General features: G+C 31.1%; 1 protein-coding gene across 1 annotated transcript; it reads left to right on the top strand.

Moving 5' to 3' along the window:
• The first annotated feature begins 1,538 nt into the window (after positions 1-1,538).
• LOC128163247 (integrin beta-PS-like) lies at positions 1,539-13,219 on the top strand. The gene is made up of 18 exons (XM_052826788.1): positions 1,539-1,675; positions 4,279-4,373; positions 4,636-4,734; positions 5,015-5,096; positions 5,638-5,772; positions 6,740-6,836; positions 7,075-7,171; positions 7,435-7,521; positions 7,690-7,773; positions 8,970-9,047; positions 9,274-9,480; positions 9,651-9,736; positions 10,131-10,182; positions 10,350-10,502; positions 10,795-10,931; positions 11,405-11,430; positions 11,639-11,808; positions 12,319-13,219. Exons 1-18 carry the CDS (start codon positions 1,642-1,644, stop codon positions 12,895-12,897), a joined length of 2,298 nt encoding a protein of 765 aa, XP_052682748.1. The 5' UTR covers positions 1,539-1,641; the 3' UTR covers positions 12,898-13,219.
• The last annotated feature ends 1,205 nt before the right edge of the window (positions 13,220-14,424 follow it).

The raw sequence follows: 14,424 nt of genomic DNA, 5'->3' as shown, positions 1-14,424 counted from the left end.
AGTTTGTAAAATGATTTTGTTTATCTTTTTTGAAAAGCTTTATTTTTAGCTCCATCTTATAGATATCCGACAAAAGAAATACTACGGCAAATGTATTTTAGGGCACATTTTCATGTGACTAACTCCTTTTACAGGGTTAAAGGCTTCTAAAATAATTTGTGTGTATTTGCCGTATTTACTGAACGCCTAACTTGAAATGGGTAAATAATTAATTTAATTTTCGAACAAAGTTAAACAAATCAATGAAAAAAAAAAACCATGTAAATCGATTTAAGTTGATCAGGAAAGAGTCGTCAAAAGTAATCCGTTTACTATTATTGATATTACGCATATAGGCCCTAATTTAAGGAAATTTATTTTGTTTGAACTGCGAACTAAATACAAAAACTAGATTAGCATTGTAGCATCGAACATCATTTTTTTCAAACTTTTTATCAACCTTTATAATAATATTTAATATGGTTTAAAACAATGGGCAATGTCAAAACCAAAAAGATCAATATACAGCTGTATAACATATTTAAAATGGCTTAAAATGTTGTACCTTTAACAAAATGTCAACTTTTTTAATGTGTGACGTTACTTCTACCTTTCTACCTTAACTTCAATTTCACTGTTTAATTTCTTATTTTTATTTTCATGGCCCGATATAAGGGGGGGTGGGGGCAACTCCATGTTAATCCAATTTTTTGTAAGTTAATTTAAGAAAAGTCTCTGCTGCGCAAAGCCTGCCCCCTTCCTCCCCCCTCCCCTTCGGATGCTACGAACCTGTGTGTTTTTATTTAAAAATGTATTGTTCAATGTCATGTACATGTCATGTACATACACAGCCATGATCTATCATTGTTTTTCAGATAGTTTGATATACATGTAGCATATTACATACAAAGTACTGTAAAAATAGTGATGCATTAATTGACGTACTGGAAAGTAAAATGTTTCAAAACATTCTTTCTTTTGTGCTGGTAGACAGCTCTTTTATTTTGGACTCAAAGTAATGCAGTCAGGTCACATCAGTGGTAATAATTTTGTTAAGCCTATTTTCTAACCCATCCTTGAATTTTGTTAAAAAACGATTTACTTGTTTGCACCTTAGAATGATCATCCAATAGAATTCTTGACGCAACTCAAATCGTAGCAATAAGTGAGAATTTTAAAACCGGATGATATGCTTAGATTGCAGAAAGACAAAATTCTCTTAACACAGGACGTAAAAATTCTATTAGAAGGCGATGAGTACAGTATTTTGTATCATAGCTGAAAACATAAAACATAAAAATGATCTTTCAAATATAATGTTCAAAAAGATATTGTTCCCAAATGCCTGGACAGTCACTATCTAATTATTTTTATATAAACAACATCAGCTAGAATCTTCTAGAAATCAGGATACAAGTCAGAATTTGAACTTCAACCACCTGATTTTCCTAACCATGCATGTATTCAGATGCACCGACCACGAAAATCATTGTTTCGTGTATCTGATCTACAACCGAGGTTGGTAGATCAAATAATAGTGGAATGCGCAAAAGGTTATACTCAGTTTCGGTTTTCTTTTCACGAAAAGGATTTTACAACTTGCCGTCGATATTGACATGCGGAGTCAAAAACGTTAACTAGGGGCATGCGATTGAATGTAATATGTCCTTTGTGTGGTATCTCATAGCAACATTCCGTAAGTTTAATTTACTTAACATTTCAAAGGTTAAAAATTTTTGTTAAATCTAAACACATTTCATTGGAACTTCAAATGGTTTGGGTAACATGCAAATTCTATGCAATCCCTTTCCAAAACGATAAACATCATTGTGATTCATATCTATTTTATTTAAAAAAAAAAGAAATTTTGTTTTCTCTGCTAGCACAATATATTTTGAGGTTTTTAAGATAGGAACACTTGACCATTACAGAAGGAAATCTTTAAATGTGATCTGCAATTGCTAAACCTTATGATAAAGGGAAATATATTAACACCTCAATCTTTTGTCTACTTATTCGTTTAATTTAATTGATCTTTTTTCTACAATGTACGAAACTTTAAAAATACAGATAGAACTAAAAGATGGCACTTAACCATATCGCAATCAAAAAAGAGTAAACGACTAAAATGTATTTAAACAGCATTTACATTTGTTTAAAAGATGCATTCAATGTAATATATCATAAACATTATTTTATAAAAGTGATAAATTCTGAAAGTGTAGTAGTCGGTGTTAAAGCTGAAGAAGACTCAGTAATAGGTACATGTACTACCATACTTGTATAAGAACACTTTGATGTCATTTCTACCGATTACGCACCTGGGACTCGTGACCGCCGTGTCGTTCATGTATTAGCTACGTTAAATTAGATTTTCTGCATATATTTCTTGGTTTTTGGGGTATTCTTTGTATGACAATTAAGAATTAATCTTTATTTCTCCTGAACCGAAAAAAGTGCGGAAAACGTGATACCTGCAGGTGTATGTTCAAACAGGTGAGACCTCTACAGCGAGCGAAAAACTGTGAACTTTACAGAGGTCTGCGGTTTATTAGGTAGTTGTATGGATAGTAGAAATGAAGATAAAATGTCGTAGACAAAGTGCTTTGCACTGAAGCTTTAACTTTATTTTAAATATCATCTGCGAAATTTAATATAAAGGTAATGTATGATAACTGTTTCCAAGATTTTTTTTTATGCATCGAATGTTCTTTATATTAAACATGTTTATTTTCATTGTACATTACATGGGCATAGATAAATCATTCTTTCGATATAGCATGTCGTTTTGCACACAAAACTGAACGAACATGCCGAGATTATAGTGTCCCCTGATGTGTGCTTTATTATGTCACATATATACATCAGTGTGTTTGGAGCTTGCACCTTTTTTTTCCAAATATAAACTCAGTTTAGCAGGGCAGACGCAATAATAGTATGGTTAACAAGTCGTATTCATTCCGTTTACTTACTTTATTACAAGTAAGCCTCAATTACACTTTGTTGAATGAAATCGATGAAATACATGTAACAGGTGGTAAAAAGTCTTACATGTAACAGAAAATTGAACCTAGGGTCTCTGGTGCTCCGGGCCTGCGCTCTAACCACTGCGGTTTTGAGACCCGATATATTGACTGAGTCGCACACCTCTAACAACTGAGCTGTTGAGACCTGATACATATTGAATGACAGTCACACATCTGTAAACCCAGTGACATACAATGAAGGAATATAAATGCATACAGTCAAGTTAAGGCGTTCATGTCTTTTATTTTTAGAAACAGCTTATTAAAAGATATCAGTATGACATAAGTGAAACAAAATTACATACAAATGTATACATCGTAAGGAAATAAAAGAAAATGAAGTGTATTATTACGGATGTTTTCTGAGGTATCAAAAGTTGAAGTATAGGTAAGAGGCGACAATATTTCAATGACAATAATTCTCTAACTTTAAAGCTACATTGATATTAGTATTATTCTGCCTTCCTTATTTTTGAATGAGACGGAAACTTAAACTTAAATTGACAATTAATGACAGTTCATCTCTTTTTCAAATTACAATTACGCAATTTGTCTTAGATTATCTGGTTCTTCCTGGTTTATTTGGGTCAAACTTAATGTCAATGTCATTACCATGTAACAGTTTTAAAAAGAAAAGTAACACGTATTATACAATAAATGTGATTGTGCTATCTTTTTATACATCATACATTTCTTTCGTGAAAAATGCTAGAATTTGAAAGTTTTTTTCTATCTCGAATTTTCAGAACATATGGTGTTGTTACTTTCCACATCTGTTAAGTTTTTTATAACACTAAAATACATCCAATTCATTTATAATGCGTTGTAATTAGCGAACTTAAGCAGCATTTAAAAGAGAATTCGAACCGCATATTAATTTTCGCCAGACTTCATTAAAATAGGTATATACTCTGTCTAAGGTAGTTCTATACAACACAGTAAATGAGCTAGAGCTCAATTATACAATGTGTTGATTATATAAGTTGTTGTACATTCTAAAAATGAAGAAAATACAACAATAACAAGAGATATATTTTAAACAATAGTTGACAGATGTTTAATCCATTACTTAAAAACCCCTGCCTCTAAAATTTAGCTGATTTTGTAAATGGTAGGGGTATTCACTTATCAATAACAACTTTGATAGTTCTTATCAATCTAACTGCATGGTATATCAGCTGTATCAATCCCAAAAAGGAATTGTTTGAATAGTATTTATGAATCTAAACACTATAATAATATAAAAATATTAAACAGTAGTGTACCTGTTTAGTTACAGCAGATGTCGTTGTTGAGGGTCAGCAATGCTCTGGTTCGAAGTGTAGTGACTGCTTGATAAATGAAGGATGTGTGTGGTGCCAAGACCAGGTATGGACGTCCATTTGCAGACTACTGTTTGCCGATGCATTAACATTAAAAACATTTCAATGTTTATAAAAAATGTACTTTTACAAAGCATGTGGCAATTGTATCGAGTGACAAACAAGCTTTTTTACTGAAAATTTTTGGGTAATTATGAAAACAATCTTGTTTTTGAATCCGATTCGTTTGAACTACGGACTTTTAAGGAATGATTATAGAAATATATTTTTTTGGTGCATTTTCATAAATATGTTTTGGTATAACAAAGGGTTTTAAAGCTAAACGATGTGGAAGTTTTTCGGAGATGAAAGAAAATGAGTGTAAAGATGTTGTTCAAAGAAAAAACCATGCGGTTGAGATACTGGAGGTAAAAGATATCTTATCATTAAAAAAAAGATATGCATCAAACATACGTATCGATACACGAAAAATACCTTATTTTTATCTATTGTTTTCAACACATTTTCACATTTGTTTCTCTTTTTTAAATGGTGAATATAGTAGATAAACATGGTACTTTTAAATCACAATTATAATGCTGTCTCGAAGAAACCTTACTATGGATGTATGTATACTTCTTGGTATATTTGTAAATTTACGATATAATGCTTTTTAATTTTTTGGGGGTGTATTATGTTTGTTTATAGAACAATGCGTTTTCTGACGGAGGTCCGGGGCTTGATCCCATTCAAATCAAACCGCAGAGAATAAGGATCAGACTGGCACCAAGTAAGTTGAGAATCAAATGCTTTCCGATAAAATCTTAGAATATCCATACTATGTTTATTTTGTGTTAATGAAGCATATTATTGGCACATCATAAAAGAAATTGACTCAACATCTACCCAAGTTATGCAAGTATTGCCTGGATATTGACTTCATTCGTTATAGTTCAATTTTCTTTATTTCACTGTACAAATTGAAGGCGTTTTACTTTTAATCATTATATTAACCGAAAAGATCAAAGAAAAAAAATATATTCAATGAAAAAAAAACCCAGGCTGATTCATACTTATTTCAAATAACAGTATTTTCGAAGAAAATATAATGCATTATGGGGAATAAAGAGTAAAATATTCAACAAGAGATGTTTTAAACGTAATTTGCGTGCAATAATGGATATAACCACCCTCAAATAAGCCAAAACAATAGTGATCGTCACAAAAATGTTTTTGACCACTAACTTATCTTCATTTAATAACTAACCATGGACTAATAGTATCAAAATAAATCAATGTTGATTTGTAACTTTACTTTTCTTTAATTGTAGACAGTGCACTCCGAAATGTGAAGATACACTACAAGGTCGCAAAAAACTTTCCACTTGATCTTTACTTTCTTCACAACCCCTCTATGTCATTAGAGAATTTAGTCACAAATTTCACTGAAATAGCAGATGATATAGGTATTTATACCAAATGTTGACCCATCCATTAATTCGACGAAAGGTTGGTCGAGTTATATAAACCTAATTATAAAACAAGAAATAACAAAAGCATTGCCACAACCATGGCTTTCCTACAATTCCTTCTCTTTGGAAGATTGTATCAATTAGTTTTACAGGCAAATATCATAAGTCGGAAACCCCCCTCCCCCCATCAGCCAGGTTAAATTGTCATCAAACCATGTCGGATACTCTTTTCATTTCTTTCTCAATTATATTTTTGTTGAAAGAGTCATTTTTGTGCATATGCGTGGATATTTTTCTCCCATATCAACTGCTTTACCTCACAGTTCAATACACTTTTCTAACTAAATCGTGATTAAAACATTTTCTTTAGTATTCAGTATTACTAAGCCACAGTAAATAGTTGGTTTTTTTTTTAAATGTTATGTGCAAGGATTGATTCTTTGTTTGAACAACAATCATTTTAAATAAAATGAAAAACTTTTTCGGCATGGTAATACTGACTCTAAAGGTAAACTTATTCCGTACCCAACCACGAATTTTATCTAAAGAAATTGCTGGTGTGCTTTAGTTTTGATTTTGCATATTGGTCTGTACTTTTTTTTTTATCATTTTGTGGCACATTCAACCGGCCATTTAAACAAAACAAGTTAAAAAAAGATTAATTACACGATTCTACCTTAAAGGACTATAATGATTAAACTCATTCAGCTTATCCCCCGTTTTGATTCTCCAAATATGATAAACAATATCAAATAACAAGAATAAAAAAACAGACTGGTTCATGTAACTAGATTTGTAGCTACTGAACAAATATTCCTACTCTTGCTGTCATCTATTTGTAAAAAAAAAACCAAATAGTGGAATGTTATCTTAATTGTAAAATGAGATAGTTTTTTTTTATTGATACATTACGTTTTATGATATTATTGATATGTGAAATAATTTTTTTTCTTTGATCAAGTTAAGGAGATATCAAATTTCACAACTAATTTTCGGCTTGGGTTCGGAACAGCCATGGATAAAGTTATCGCTCCTTTTGTTCACAGGGACCCTGAATAGTATGCTATGTTTACATCATGAGAAAATGATATCAAAGAATCTAACGTTAGAGTTTACGTTATTTAAATACTGTGGGCTCTTTCAAACGCATTAGATTGATATTTTGATATTTAATCAATTGTATTAATTGTCTTTTAAAAAAAAAATATCAAAATGGCGTATTCTGGGCATAACAAATGTCTAAATTTGTACATATCAAATTTGTCGGTATGATTAAATTTTACGTTTTTTGTTTAGTTTACTCCATCCATGTAATATACAAAATATGGAATGTGACAACCCGTACTCCTTTTTACATAGAAAATCTTTCACAGCTAATACAGCTGAGTTTAAGGTAAGAATTTAATTTTTTACTTTTGCCATATATCATCTATAATATCTTTTTCAGACTACCTTGAAGTTCTTATACTAAAAAACCTGAAAATACTTAAACAAAATTTAATATGCAAGAGTGGGATAAATTTCTGGGGTTGAATGATCATACTTGCATCCAAACTTTGGTTTACGAACGACATTTTTCAAAATGAAAAAAAAAGAAAGAAAAAATCCAAACCCCAAATCATTTTTATTGTTTTTAAAACATCCTCTTTTTTACAGGATGTATTTAGCAAAGTTAATCATTCTGGTAATCAGGATATTGGAGAAGGGATGTTTGACGGGCTGATGCAGGTAATGGTGTGTGGGGTAAGTGAAAATGTTGATCCATATCGTTATCATATAGATATATTTTGTTATTGATACGGAAAAATGACCATTTGACAATTATTGGTTTTAGGTTGATTTCTTAACATCTTTCCCAAATATATGTTATATCTTTGACTGACTTGTATTTATAATTCTGCAACTGTTAAGGATAAGATAGGCTGGAGGAATAAAGCTAGACGGATGCTTGTCTACGCAACAGACGTCAACTTTCATCAGGCGGGGGACGGTCGGGTGAGTTCTCTCCAAGTACCATATGCATGAACAGTGTCGGCATTGTTTCATTAAAGTACATTTTATAATGTCAGTGTTTAAATGTTAAAAATAAACAGTCTTGTCTGATCTCGATATGCTGAAGCTAACTAGTTAAATTTACTGTATATACATACAGTATATACAGTATTTGTGTTACATTGACCGTGAACCTAGATGCACTCGGTTCAATTCTGACAATTTATTTATCGAACACATTATCGTACTGATAAAAAAAGAAACTATGTATGTACAATGTTATTCCTTTGGAAGGCTATTAACTTTAACTTAGGAAGAGACATGGGGACAATTAGTTATGAGATCTGAGCTACTAAATCATGACAATTAGAATACAGTAAACGTATTAGCCGACGGTTGTCTGTGTTTTCTATGAAGAGTTTATGACGGTATGCAGTTTCCGCTAAGTCAAGAACATCACTAAAATGCTTTACATGTACGAGGGTTGTCCAAAACGTTCGTGGACACATGCAATTTTCATCAAAATAATGGCGCCATTATCAGGAATTAAAGTTTAAAAATATTTTACTATAGAGTATAATAATGTATAGGTATAAAAATCACAGCAATGTACATTTTTGTAATTCCATTAATGGAATTATCATTATATATACAGTGCCTATTCAGGCTGCACGGCTCTGTCTGACGTCAAGTTATAACGACGTTTCGATAACGTTGTAATCCTGGGTCTACCTGAGAGTAATATGCCGCATTCACCGTTTGGTCAGAGGGTACAATTGTATACTCCAGCAAAACATCGCTTGTGCCACTTGTGGATAAGTGAACTCGAACTATTTCGATGTTTTTCCTGTTTCTTCCATCGTTTGTTTGTTTCTGTTTTACCTCAGTCACCGCAATGTTATGGTGACGCGTTTTTAAAAACATGTTCTTGCGTATTCAATTGGAAATGTAATCTGCTAGAGTAATTCTTAGCTTTATTTCCGGGGAGGGGGGGGGGGCAGGGAAATGGTGTTTTTATTCAATCTTTACAATCCCAACAAATTCACTATTTTCATGTACACCCTTTTTGTTTAATTTTTTGTTTATTACAAATAAAAGAAACATTTAACAATTGATAAATTTCGATGATTTTTTTTTATCAATAACCATATTTGTCCAAATATTTTCAAATAATTTATTATGAAGTTTTTGATCGGTAGACAGCGGGAATATTGGAACCAAATGATTGCGAATGTCACCTTGATGATACGGGCAAATATACAAAGGCTGAAATTCAGGTCAAGGAGTTTATTTTATTGTAATTGACAGAAATACTTTGTAACAACTTCAGTTGGCGTTATTATTTTTGAATAAATGAAAACCATTTTTTTGGTATAAAATTTAAACCTTTTGTTCTAAACTATAGTTTTAATCAGTAAATAGTTTAGTAAGTTAGCATCAACGTTATTTTTTGTTTTCTTTTTCAAACTTCAATTTCTTACATTGTTATTGTCAAAAATGCAGGATTTCCCATCCGTTGGTCAGATCATTCAAAAGGCTCGCGAGAACAACATCAATGTTATTTTTGTGATTGGAGGGAATGAAAGTAGTATAATAAGGTCCAACTACTATGATAAACTGGCCAGATATTTACCTGGCGGTAACCACAAAGCATCAGCGTTGTCCAACGACTCCAAGAACATTGTTGACATTATTCGTGATAGTTATCGGGTACTTCTCTTCATCGATGATTTTATTTCTAATCTAAAGCATACATTAAGTGTCATACAATCATGCAATTATGGGTACTATTTTTTTTTATTTAGAAACACAATAAAAAAAGCGAACAATTGTTGCATTATGAATCGATAAAAATATGAACAATAGCTCATTTTTTCTAGAGTTTGTGTGAATCTGTGAAATTATTAACAAGCGGTGTTCCTAATGAACTTCTCCTAAGTCTTTACAGTAACTGTAGAACTAATGGGTAAGTGCAAAGTACTTACAGTACTACGAAACAATAAGTATGTGTTAGGCATTGTTTGTATGGCTCAAATGTTCATTTTTTCTAAAGAAAAGAGAATCAGTTTCAACTATCATTGATATTTTTATGCGCGCCAAATAAAGTAACACAATTCAAATTGTTTAAAGGTGATAATAACGTTCCTATTTATTTAAAATAAAATTGATATTTTTGGTTTGCTCAGTGTATCAACCTTTTATAAATGGCCGTATTTCTAACAATATTTCAATTGATTGCTTAAAACATAAATTTTTCTAATTATCTCCTAAATCAATTTTATATGGTAAAAAACATTGTATTAGTTGATGTAACAACACAAATGTACACCAATAAAATTAATACCTATGAACGTTTTTAGGCGACTCTTTGATAGAACTAGCATATGTGAAGGACTGGCCTTGGATGAATGGGTAAGTACATGCAGATTAATACGTGAACTCATCTTATATGGATTCCTAAATTGTCCTTTTACTATCAAAATGTTAATAAAATCACCGATGTCAATTTTCTTATCTACTTGTTTGTTGTATACCATCACAGAAAAGCGAGTAAAGCACGTAACTTTCTTTATAAACAGGCAAACTTCTCAATAGTTCTTCGATCAAACATGACTTCTTGTCCATCACAAAGATCCTCTAACATGACAATTTTCCCTGAGGGCATTAAAGATCGTGTTGAGATTGAGGTGGAACATGAATGTAAATGTGACTGTGAACAGGAGCCAGAGGCGGTATCTATCTATCTATCTATCTATCTATCTATCTATCTATCTATCTATCTATCTATCTATCTATCTATCTATCTATCTATCTATCTATCCATCCATCCGTCTATCTTTCTATCGTTTGTTTGTTTGTCTATCCAACTGTCTATCCAACTCCCAGGAGTTGTCCTTAGCAACCATTAAGTGTGTGTTATTCAATTCATTTTTTAAATTATTTATTTATATTTTATCATAGCAAATATAAAGAAAACAATTCAGTTTAATTTATCTATTTACATGCAATCATACATTTATAAAGGAGCCAAACAGTACGAAATGTAACCAGAGAGGGACGTACGAGTGTGGGGTGTGTCACTGTAATGAGGGGTGGTCAGGTGACAGCTGTGAGTGTGACGAGAGGGGATCAGAGATGGAGGCGTGCGGGACTGAGGCGGGGTACTTATACACCGAATCAATCAATTAAAAAAACAAACGTGTAATAAGATTAACACATGAATTTTCTGTTTTGAAAGACTTATAATTCAAAAATAAATATTTTGAATCACCGTAAATACCGTTAACACACCCTTGCGGTGTCCTTTTATAATCATCAAGTATGCATAAATGCATAATTGAAAAAAAAGCAATTGATATTTATGAATCACGCTAATTTCTTACTAGATGAATGTATGTCTCGAAGGAAAACATTTTAAAAACTGAGTAACTTGTTTAAGAAAAATGGAAGAATTGCAACTAAAGATAAATAAATATAAAACACGTGTTTTTGTTTTAAATTTCAAACAAAGGAAAAAATCCCAACTTTTTATACATTATTTGCCGATCTGAAGCTGTATAATAATCGTTAAGATTTCAATACTTTTAAAATAATACGATAAGCAATATACATGTAAGAGCAAATGTATTTAAAGAATCTGCAGCAATGTTGGAAATTGTACGTATAGGTAACAGCAAACTGTTGGTGTTAATCAGATTAAGAATAAAATAAAACCATCTTTATCATCCAAAAAGATTCTTCACATATTGATTGACTTTTAAGACTTATGGATGTATATACAAAGAAAATGAACATTTTAAACATTAAAACAAAATCTACTTTTTATTTGATCTTTGTAAAGTATTTGTTATGCCTATTGTTTACTTAGAATGCCCCCAAAGACCAACTGATTCCCTCATAATAGGCCTTGGTATTTGTGGGGCTGTTGTACTAGTCGGAATAATCCTCATCGTTTCTTGGAAAATACTCTCTTTCATTTATGACACTGTGGAGTACTCAGGATATAAGGCAGATACAAACGATCCACTTTGGGATAAGGTGAGGGGGTTTTAAAGTGATTTTTTTTCTTCAGAAAACTAAACACTTATCCATGAATAATAACATTTATACTATAATAGAAAAGGTGAATTGTGATTATCTAGCTTAATTTTGAGTAATCTTTTCGTTTTTACAAAATGTTTTCTCGTAATGAAAGTAAGAAATAATAACGTAAAAAAGTAATTGAACGGAAAATATCCCGTTTATATTAGATAAAAAAGATTGCTTCGTTGAAACAGATACGGTCTAAAAAATTCTTTTTGGTATAGTTTTACCTCTTTAAAGATACTTGTTACTTGCATTCAACTAAGAGACATATTTCTTGCATGTATACAATATTTAGATATTTGTCCGTTTAAAACTCTTTTACCTTTAATTATCTAATTGTCCGGCTTGTTTATCGCTTTCGGTTTGAATTTGAATCTGACAATCATCAATAATACGTGACATTGTATAATAATTAGGAACGTACTACTAAAACGTTTATGCTTTTTTCTACATTCCTTATAGTCTGGGAAACCAATTTACATGGAATGCACACCGACGACACAAAATCTTATTACATGTAGTAGCTACAGTAGACATACAGACCCCGACAATCAAAACAAATACGAAGGAATCGAACCGACACAGAATGACGTTCATGAATACAAGAAACTCGAAAATGTCGAGGAAAACGAATCTACTACCACCAAAAAGCAAAATAAGTATGTAACACTTGACAACACACGCGTCAGCACTCACAAATATACAAAACTCGAAGACATCAAGAAACCAAATCCTGATACCCACGAAACACAATGCAACTATGATGAAATCGATCAAACACAAGTCGGCACTCACAAATATAGGAAACTTGGGGAAATAAAGAAAGCTTATCATGATACTTGCGAAAAATGTAACAACTATGAAAAGATTGATCAGAAAGAAGCTGATGTTCACAAGTACTCGAAACTCAGGGAAGCGCAGGAAATTGAACTTGACTGCCCTGAAAATCGGAACAGTTACGATGAGATTAACGAGAAAGAGATTGATGACGATCATTACATGGAAATTAAACAAATCAAGGAAATAAAACTTCACAGATAGTTTGATGATTCTGATTTACTTTCACATTATAACCAAAATTATACCCGAATTTTAGTTAGCCAAAAGAATCACCTTTAATACATAATCCACCATTATACGATTACATATACCATTGCGCAAACGAAGCAGAACGTAATAATTATCATATTTTTTCAGACTGCAAAGTTTTAGGGAAAAGAAAATCAATTACAAGGATACAATAACTGAGAATAGAAGAAAAAATTAAGTGAAATTTTAGATAAATCTATATTAGAAAGAATTTTATATTTCTATTTATTTTGTATAGAGCGTATACTGCTTGTCGTATTGTGTATGTATTTTATGCAACTACTTTTTATCTTGAATAAAAAAAAATTGTATTGGTATAATAAAATATATTTATAAATTCGCTCACAAAAAATAATTCGATTTCCTCTTTTTATTCTGTTTATGATCTGTCAAAGTCAATGTTAACATTCATTATGAAATGAAATGTTAAAAAGATGCATAAGATTTATTCTTATCGTGCACATGCAGAATCAGTAATATCATGAATGTACACGATAGGTAATCAAATTATTTATTCTGTACTTTCCGTCTGGTCCAGAGCAAAAAAAAAAAAAATAAAACCCAAAAAACCAACAAAAAAGAAAACCACGATGGCTACTGTGGTGATCGATATAACTGATGCAATTCCTTCACATTAAAAGTAAAAGACACGCTAGAAAAGCATTTGGGCTGTAGTAAATATGAAAGAAATAATGTGATTAATCTCCATTTTTATAATGCTTTGTTTGTTTAAACAGGATACAGTTTTGTTTTTGTTTTTGTTTTCTAGATTGAAATCACCATTTAAAATAGTCGTAGGTATAACAAATACAGAGCTTTACATTCTATATGTAAACCAAAAATTGGGGACTACTTGCAGCATACGTGACAAGATTTTGCAAAATACCCATTTAAAATATAATTGTTTATCTAAATTAGTAATAAGATGTAACTCTGCTGATCAATAATTTAGTCTTAGTTTCTTATTAAAAAAGAAAATTTCCTTTCGAGCGTAAGCAGGTCAGCAATTTTGTTTTTAAATATTGTAATGTATTGCATTGACATTCAATTATTACGAATAAACTTTAAATTTTTGACAAAGATGGTAATTAGTGTTTGATAAAATTTCAGTTTGATAAAAAACTTATATATATATATATATATATATATATATATATATATATATATATATATATATATATATATATATATATATATAGTTGATAAGGAACTTAAAATAAAATGTTACTGGTCATTTATTAAAAAATGCAAGGAAACTAAAAAGTGTTGACCTCGTGACGTCACACTTCATCTCACGACAAAAAAGTTTTGATTCAAAAATCTGTGATTGTAGTACAGTTCAAAATGACGTTTTTCCAATTAGATCTCCATAGTATCAGATATTTAATAAAATATAATAACATGCTGTTTTCCACAAAATATTCAGGAGCAGAATTTCCTCAAAGGCTTCGCTTTCTGTTGATTGAATTACTTCTTGGT

Source organism: Crassostrea angulata, chromosome 9, assembly GCF_025612915.1.
Source record: "Crassostrea angulata isolate pt1a10 chromosome 9, ASM2561291v2, whole genome shotgun sequence".
NCBI classification, from domain to species: domain Eukaryota; kingdom Metazoa; phylum Mollusca; class Bivalvia; order Ostreida; family Ostreidae; genus Magallana; species Magallana angulata.
This window is presented reverse-complemented; position numbering and strand designations above follow the sequence as displayed.